Source organism: Peromyscus leucopus, chromosome 23 (genome assembly GCF_004664715.2).
Source record: "Peromyscus leucopus breed LL Stock chromosome 23, UCI_PerLeu_2.1, whole genome shotgun sequence".
Lineage (NCBI taxonomy): Eukaryota > Metazoa > Chordata > Mammalia > Rodentia > Cricetidae > Peromyscus > Peromyscus leucopus.
The window spans coordinates 45,056,210-45,065,344 of NC_051082.1; the positions used below are offsets into that span (position 1 = coordinate 45,056,210).

The window sequence follows — 9,135 nt, forward strand, 5'->3', positions numbered from 1 at the left end:
GATAAACAATCGGGTGTCTGAGAAACTTCAGTGCTCATGTGTTTTCTCCCCGGAGGCAGATCCTCAGATCCCACACACAAACTACAATAATCTACATCCTCTCAGTTACAGCTTTTCCTTAACTCTCATCTGAGTAGCTTGTCTCCCCCAAGGCTAAGAGTTAGACTGATTCACTTACATCCTTTGTCAGCGCCCTGCACCTCCAGTCCCTCCACGTTCAGATCATGTAGGAACAATCTCAACCCAAATATAAGGCTTTAAATTAACATTCAAATTTCTGGCATTTCTAAATTTGTCACACATCAATAAGAACAGGGTTTGGTCATAGCTGTGGACCTCCAAAATAACAATAATGATAATAATGTCTACTTTGTCTACCTAGAAAGTATAATTCGTGTTAAGTGTTATATAGTACACAGATGAAGGGAGCTGATAAATTTTGGAGCTTCAATGGACTTTGAAAATATTTTCATGCTACTTTAAAATGATTTCCCAACAAGTCAATAAACTCCCCTGATTTCGGAAACTCACTCAGACCTTGCAAATCTAGAAATTCAATTTTAGGGATTTAAAAAAAATCGACAGAAATGACCAAAGAGTGGGCTTTAACCATGGCTACAAGTAAATTTAGAGAACTTTAAATCTCTGGGGTTCAATGGGCCTAAGTGGAATTAAAACAAAAGTTGTTTTGTATTCTATTAATAGCATATGATTAAACGCATATCTTATTTCAAATGGAATTCATTTATAAGTACTTAAACTTACTAAACTGGCCACTAATCCCATGTCTGTTTCTGGAAAAATTCTCTCACATAACATGCAAGTTAAGCGACCAATCACCACGCGTTCTGTTAGCTTAGGTCAACTCTTATTAAAATCTCAGTGCTCTCTGATTCCAATAACCTCCCCAAATCATCGACGCAGAAAAAAAACCAAACACGAGCAAATATGATCATAATGTATCGTATACATGTATAAAACTGCCAAAACGGGAACCAAAAAAAAAATCAAAAGAAAAGCCAAACTGAACTTAAAAGCTACGGTATGAAAGAGTCCAAGAGGGGAAGGCATTTCTAGTCTTCCCAAGAGCAGATTCGCTGGCAGCCTAGAAAATACCCTGAACTGAGGGAGCCAGGCTCACCTGGCCATGGATTCCTAATTACGGAGGAGTTTCTCCCCTACATTCTTGAGCGCTTTCTTTTCTTCGAGGAAACTCGAGCTTGCCTCTTTTTTTTTTCCTCTTTTGGATCTGGGAAAGGGTTTAGCGCCAGCGGTCAGACCAGCACCGTCACTGATCACAAAGAGAAGCTGAGGGGAGAACAAGGACTCCGGGGACCCCAGAGATTGTCTTCCAGCCCCCTCCCCGCCCCCCACACGGGAAATGTGAGGGTCCCCTGGGCGTCTCCTAGGGTCCAAGGGGGAGGAGAGATCCTTCCCATGAAAAGTCCCCACTTTATCTCAAAAGTGAACAAGATTCTCGACCTATACCCCCTGGTGACAATGGTCAGCTGCTTGGCGGGGCGGACGTTCCTGGCCTCGAACCCTGGAGTCCCCAAGTCTCTGGGCCTCCCAGCCTCCGCCCTCAGCCTCGACTCCCCGACCCCACGGGGTCCCAGACCTCCCTTCTCCGGTCTCCAGCTCTTCGAAGTGCCACACTCACCCGGTACGTGTTCTCCGTGAGCCGGTTCACCTCCTCCGGCCCCCGAGACATGGCTGCAGCCTCCGGGAGGGCGAGCGCGGGAGGACGCGGCGGGGCCTCGTGGCCGCCGGACTCCGGGCGGCGGGAGCGCCTAGGACTTGCGACTGAGTGGCCTCTGGAGCGTCGGCCGCCGCCACAGCCGTCAGCCGGAGAGAGCCAGCGCGCGTCTCCGCTGCCAAAAATGTCAAAACTTTGCGGCGCTTCGAGCTCCGGGGAGCTGCGAGGTAAACGTAGCCTGACGCGGCTGGGACTTGCGAAGCAGCCCCACCTGAGGCGGGCGGGGTAGGCGGGGCTGGGCGGTCAGGGGGCGGGGCAGCCCCACCTGAGGTGGGCGGGGTCTAGGCCGGGTGAGCCGGGGTGGGCGGGGCGGCCCGGCGCAGAGGTGGGAGAGGCGGCCTCTGTTAGAGCAACCGCTGGCACGGGGAAGAGACTTGTTGCGCTAGGTGGGCGTGGCCTAGGGGCTGGCTGGGCGGAGCTGAAGCCCGGCCAGCCTGCAGGGCTGATTGGCCCCAGCTGAGGTGGTGGAGGGGGTAGTGCTGAGAGGCCTACCCCGCCCGAAATGGCCTGCTGGGCGTGGCCTAGGTGGCGGATGGGCGTGGCCGAAACAAGATGGGACGCCGTGGCCGGAGCAGCCCCGGCTGCAGAGTTGAGCGGGTGACTGGGTCTCGCAGACTGATGGGCGGTGCTGAAGCGAGGATGGAGTGGGGCTGAAACGGTGCAAGGCGAGGTGGGTGGAGTGGACCCTAGACCAGGCTCTAGGCATCGATAGGGGGACCTTAAGCCCTTGGACCCAAGGAGCCAAGGCTACTTCTCCCGTGGCTGGCGGGGGTAGCCTTGGTGCGCCCTCTCCCGGCCCTCCCAGAATTCCAGCCACGCCCCTACACCCTCACCCTTGCAGTGCTTTTTAGAGCAGGACCTGGACCTAGAGTCTAGGTCTCTGGTCTTGTGCTCCCCACAAGGTGCTGGCCCTGAAAGCTCGAGGCCCACGCCCTTCTCAGGCGAATCCTCTGAGCTCTCTGCCTTTGAGGGACTGTGAGAAGAGGGTGTTCCTCATACACGTGTGGATTTCCCTGATAGACCCCTCTCTGTTCACCTCGAAGGTCTGTAGGACACGACTTCACATGGATGGAGAAAAGGGGCGGCTGCCACCTGCAATTTTGGAAGCTTCAGTGTGTCAAAAACGTAATTAACACCAAGATCTGATTCCTGGAATAACAGAACATTAAGAATAGCTTAAAATTCCATGCCTTACTACTGTGTAAATCACAAGATTGTTAAAAAGTTTCGTGTGTGTGTGTGTGTGTGTGTGTGTGTGTGTGTGTGTGTGTGTGTTATACAAGAAGTCAACCTTAGGCATCATTCTTCAATCGATATCCACTTTTTTTATTTTGAGACAATCTCTTACTGGAGTAGCCAAGTTGACTAGACTGATGGCCATCAAGTCTCCACAAGTCCCCAGGGATCCATTTGTTTCCCACTGGAATTACAATCTACTATATATGTAGCTTTTTTTTTCTTTTATCATGGGTTTGGTCCCAATGCTTGCACCACAAGCCCTTTACAGACTGACCCATCTCAGCCCCCTGGTGCAGCACTTTTTAGAGTCATGGTCAGCTAAGGTGTTGAGGATGTCTGCTCTCCTTTCCTCTTGCAGAGGCTATGGAGGTGTGTGGCTCCTGGCACTTCTTTTTAATTAAAACTTTTTTTGTTTTATATATACAGGTACTTTGCCTGGATGTATGTCTGTGCACCATGTATATGCCTGGTGCCCTTGGAGGATAGAAGAGGGTTTTGGATCCCCTGGGACTGGGGTTACAGATGCTTGTGAGCATCGTGTGGGTGCTGGGAATCAAACCTAGGTCCTCTGGAAGAGCAGCCAGTGCTCTTAACCACTGAGCCATCTCTTTAGTTCCTTCTGGTGCTTCCTGTTCTGTCTTCACCCAGTCACACCCTGTCCAACTCTGGACATGTGCTGGAGTACGAATCTAGGTGACCCAGACTTCAGGGCCCACAACAGCCTTCTCCATAGCAGGAAACACTGCCTAGCATTTGAGACTTACACTCAACCAGAGCGAGTGAGGTCTTACTCTTATTTTTAAAAGCTGTCCAGGTACAATTGCTTTGTTTATGAGCTCTTAGGATCTGAAGCTTCTAAATTGCTCTGGGATAAAGTTCACTAGGAAATAACACACAAAGACAGCACTGTGTGGCTCAGATGGAAACATGGAAAGTATGAGATGCCTCTGGACTTAGAACAGACACAAGTGCTTGGACTCTGGTGCAGTCTTATCACGTTTTGTGAGCTATAAAACGTATCTGGCTTGGGAACCAAATGATGGTGTGTGTTGCGTGTTGGAGGAAATAACACTTCGGTCCTAGGTTGTAGGCCATGGGAGAAGCTCCCCATTTCTTTAAAGGACCTTCAGGAGCTGGCTCAGAAAATGTGCCAACTGGGTTTCCCTTGCTGTATGTGGGGTGGTAAGCAGGACCCTATAATTACCACCATTACATATTAGGGTTCATCAAGCGTGTCTGCTGGCTTTTATTTGAACTTGAAAATCCTTGTCTTACTTTGGCAGATCACTCTTTGTCTCAGAACGTCTTACTGTGCTTTCCTTCTGATGAATGAGGTCATTTCACCCTCCGCTGCCAGGCAGTCATCCGAGGAGCTGGAGAGAGAGCAGAAGCTTAACCTCTAACACCCCACAGCTTGGCAGCACCAGTTCCGAGCCAGAGAAGACAGATTAACAAGCCATCATAAAGCCAGCGAGGATCTCAGATGGCCCAGTTAGATTGCCAAGGTTGGAATTTGATCAGAGACCCGGGTTCTTAATTGTATGCAAATCTTTACACAGATTATCAAGGCGTATTTAACTCAACTTTATGGAAATAACTTCCTAGTTATGATCTTCCTGCTTCCTGTAAATCCTTTGAGAATGGTCAGTTTTGTATTTTTTTTCTAATATTGCTAAGAATGGAACCCAAGGCCTTGCTCATGCTAAGCAAATGCTCTACTGCTAAGCCATACCCTAGACCCTCACTGGGGGATTCTAGACAGGTACTCAACCACTAAGCTATAACTCTAGAGTAGTAATGGTCAGTTTTAGCCAGGTGGTGAACTTCTGGCTGAGTGGTGGTGGTGCACACCTTTAATCCCAGAAACTTGGGAGGCAGAGGCAGGCAGATCTCTAAGCCTGAGGCCAGATGGTCTACAGATTGAGTTTTAGGACACAGAGAAACCCTGTCTCAAAAACAAACAAACAAACAAACAATCAAAAAACCCAAACCAAACCAACCAACCAGCCAAACAACGACACCAACAACAAAACAGAATGGTTAGTTTTAAATCTGTCCAGGAATCAAACTTAAGGCTTCCAGCCCCAGCTCCAGGCTAGGCACTAGGTATTTAACCTAGGAGGTCTTTGTTGAACAAAAGAGCAAGTAGATATTGATTGTTTTCTTAGTGCCAGGTACTCTGAGTATATGTGGGTGGGGGTGGGGGTTGTTGAGAGGTAGAGTGAACTGAGCTGGACTCAGCTTTTAATGCATGTGCAGAAGGCAGAATTTAAGGATTGAGATGAAAGCTGTAATAGAGGGACAGTGGATCGTGCCACGGGCAAAAAGGTGGGCTCAATCTCAACAAATCCATTTAGACTCATCAAGGGTGTTTGTTGATGGCGCGCACACTTGAGGGCCCATGGGGTCTTAGATGTTCTTGGCCTTTACAGTGCTCATCAAGAATGGAAGAAAGCGAATCGATAGAAAGGAATGACTCGGTAGAAGGTAAGGTGGGCTGGCCGCCATGGTCTTCTTTCCCGGTGCAGTAAATGCTGAGAAATCCACCTTCCCCCAACCCCTAGCCATCTAGCCTCTTAATATCTTAGCAAAGTACTTCCCCAGGGCCAGGGAACTACTGTCTCCTCTTCTGGATCTTGCTTCAGTTAAAGTAATCAAATGCCCTGTTTGTGTTGACATAGTTTGTAAGATGCAATCGTGGGACCTGGGAGATGGTTCAGTGGGTAAAATGTTTGTTGTGCAAACTTGAACACCTGAGGTAGGATCTCTGGCACCTACACACACACACACACACACACACACACACACACACACACACACACACACAAAACAACAACAAAAAAGTCCACTGAAAAAACCTAGGTGTGGAGTCACATGTCTGTAACCCCAGGCCTGGAAGTAGGGGTGGGTGAGAAGAATGACAGGAGGTTTCATGGGGCCCCCTGGCCAGCCAGTGTAATGGAAATGGCAAGGTCCAGATGCAATGAGAGACCCTGTCTCAAAAAAATGAGGTGGAGAGTGGTTGAAGGAAAAACTGCTGTCAATCTCTGCCTTCCACATCTCCACACATGGGTACACACATCTACATATTAGTGCACACCCAGACGTGCAACACACACATTCACTCAAAAGGTGTAATTGCAAGTGGTAATGCCAATAAGATCTTTTATTTATTTTTAAAGGGTTTACTTTATTTATTTACTTTTTTTTTTTCCAAGACAGGATTTCTCTGTGTAGCCCTGGCTGTCCTAGAACTCTGCCTGCCTCTACCTCCTAAGTGCTGGGATTAAAGGCATTGTACCACCACACCTGGCTGATTTACTTTATTTTTAATTTATGTGTATGTGTGTGTGGTTATCCTTGGAGGCCAGAAGAGACCTTCAGATCCCTGTGTCTGAGTTAGGGTTTCTATTGCTGTGAAGAGCCCCCATGACCATGACAACTCTTACAAGGAAAACATTTCATTGGGGGCTCACTTCCAGTTTCAGAGGTTCAGTCCATTATTATCATGATGGGGAGCATGGCGGCATGCAGGCAGATGTGGTGCCGGAGAAATAGCTGAGAATCCTACATCTTGCAAGCAATAGGAAGTTGACTGACAGTCACACAGAGGAAAGCTTGAGCAAAAGAGACCTCAAAGCCTGCACCCACAGTGACACACTTCCTCCAACAAGGCCACACCTCCTAATAGTGCCACTCCCTTTGGGGGCCATTTTCTTTTGAACAGCTACACTCTAGAAATGGAGTTACAGGTTGTGTGAGCAGCCGGATATGGGTGATGGGAACCAAACTCAGGTCCTCTTTAAGAGCAGCAAGCACTCTTAACCAGAGAGCCATTTCTGCAGCCTAGTCAATAACACCTTGATGATCCCAATCAAAACAAGCTGGTTGGTCTTCTCTTGAACTTCCTGTGCATTTGCTCAGGGCCTCTCTGCCTCTGGAGTGTGCACTGTAGAATTCCCCAAGGTCTTATGACCGGTGACATTCCTGTTGGGCACAGTCGTTAGGAGTGAGCTCCTATAGAAAAGCCAGATGCTACACAATAGAGCTGAAAACTGTTGTATTCTTGGAAAGAACCAGGACTGGAAGCTTGGGGTATTCACTTCTTCAACATGTCAACCTTGTTCCTGTTGTAAGGTTTTCACTAGCTTTTCTCTTTGCCTGGAGTGTTCTCTGCCTTGGTCTCCTAGTTGTCTCCTGTCATTTGGATTTCTGCCTAGATGAGTTTCAGAGAGACTATCCCTGGCCATCCACCCAGAACTAGTATTTTAGGCCTTCTCTGTCAGATGCTGACCTCAGGATGGGACAAGCTGAGTGATAACAGCCCCCCAAAGAAGTTCCCTCCTTCACATTTTTTTGGTTTTTGAGACAGGGTTTCTCTGTGTAGCTCTGGCTGTCCTGCAACTTTGTAGACTAGGCTGACCTCAGAGAGATCTGCCTGCCTCTGCCTCCTGAGTGCTGGCAGTCACCACTGCCCAGAAGTTCTTGTGTGAATCCTGGGAACCTGTAAATGTTACCTCCTATGGCAAAAAAGCACTCTGCAAATGTGATTAAGGAGTGTATGTGCTGTATGTACTTGTTAGCGTAGGTGTGTGCACAGGTGTGTATAGGAACACATGCACATGCGTGTTCTTTCATGTAGAGGCAAGAAGCTAGAGTCTGTTGTCTTTCCTCAATTGTTGTTCACCTTTACTTTTTATCAGTTTTCCCAGAATGGCTGGCCAATGACCTTCAGGAATCTACCTTTCTTCTCCCTGCTCCCAGCACTGGGGTTACAGGTGTATACCACCATGCCTGGCTCTTTACATGGACTATGGGGGCCCAAAGTTCGGTCCTCATGCATGTGTGCATGTCCGTGTACATGTTTGGTGCATGGGTATACTCACACCATGTGTGCACGTGGAGGCCAGAAGTTGACATCGAGCATCTTCCTCAATTGTTCTCCACTTTAGTTTTTGAGGTAGACTCAATTGTTGAACCTGGGACTCACTGATTCAGCAGGACCGGCTGGCTCACAAGCCTCGGATCCTCATGTCTCTGCCTCCCTGGCACCAGCATTGTATATGCACATTATATATGCATTCAAATTTCTGCATGGGTGCTGAGCAACTGACATCAGGCCCTCCTGCTTGTACACTCAGTGTTTTACTGGCTGAACCATTTCCCTAGCTTATCCTTTTTTTTCAAACTCAGTCATATACTCAAACATTTTGATCCATTCTGTCCATCACCTCGAATCTTTGCTACCTGACAAATTCTGGATCATCCTGCCTGCCAGAAACCTGAAAGGGCCTTTGTTGTTTTCACTTGAGATGGTGTGTGGGGTGATAAGTCCAGAACTGGAAGCCGAGAGACCGGGTTTTAGTTTGTGTTTATCAGTACACAGCGGCAGGCAGAGCATTCCTCACTTCTTGGTCTTCGGTTTCTTGTTCCTGGAATAGGGGAATTGGTCTTCAAGTTACTCTTCACTCTCCGACTCTTTCTTTCTTGTTAGTCTTCTGTGCAGAGCTCTGATTGTGAAATCTTTGTCCCCAGGTGCCTCTGACCTCATGAGGAGAGTCAGCAAGATAACCTGAACATTCTTCATGCTCTTCCAAGGTCAGAAAGGGAGAGACATTGGACTGTCTTGAAAATTCCTCTATGCTTTATCTCGCAGGGAAACAGCCTAGGGAATTTGTGGAAGTCAGTCTTCCAGGCCTAACCTCATTTGCCTTGTCTTGCGATTTTCTTTTTCTCCCCTGTGGGAAAACAGTAGCAGAGAAAGTTCTTGACTTTCCCTGCCAAGTGAATGTATGTTCTGTGTATACTAAACTCCAAAGATTGGGTCGTTCTTGCTAACTTTCTTATAGGGACCTTACAGTCTCTCACATGTGCTTGTTATTTTCCCTAGTTAAAGAAGAGCAGTAAGTTCTAGAATGATTGTATCTTTCAGTGGATTTTTGTTGGATACAGCTGCCTTCGAATTACCTATGCTGCCTAGAGCACAGCCTCTTGAGCACTGGAATTATGGGTGTGTGTCACCATGTTTAAGAGGACATGAAAAATGTTGACTTGGATTATTTTTTTGAAGAAATATATTGAGCCAGATAAATAGTCAACCTTCTTTCCCCTTCGAAGTGGTAGAATTGAAGGCAATTGCT

At 47.8% G+C, this 9,135-nt stretch overlaps 1 protein-coding gene across 1 annotated transcript in view; it reads right to left on the reverse strand.

The window, feature by feature from the left end:
• The window catches only part of Baiap2l1 (BAR/IMD domain containing adaptor protein 2 like 1), a 101,047-nt gene extending 99,076 nt beyond the window's left edge, over positions 1-1,971 (reverse strand). Inside the window, exon 1 of the mRNA XM_028890290.2 lies at positions 1,661-1,971. Coding sequence (XP_028746123.1) covers positions 1,661-1,711 — 51 coding nt within the window. The 5' untranslated portion in view covers positions 1,712-1,971. The remainder of the gene's footprint in view (positions 1-1,660) is intronic.
• Between the last annotated feature and the right edge of the window lie 7,164 nt (positions 1,972-9,135).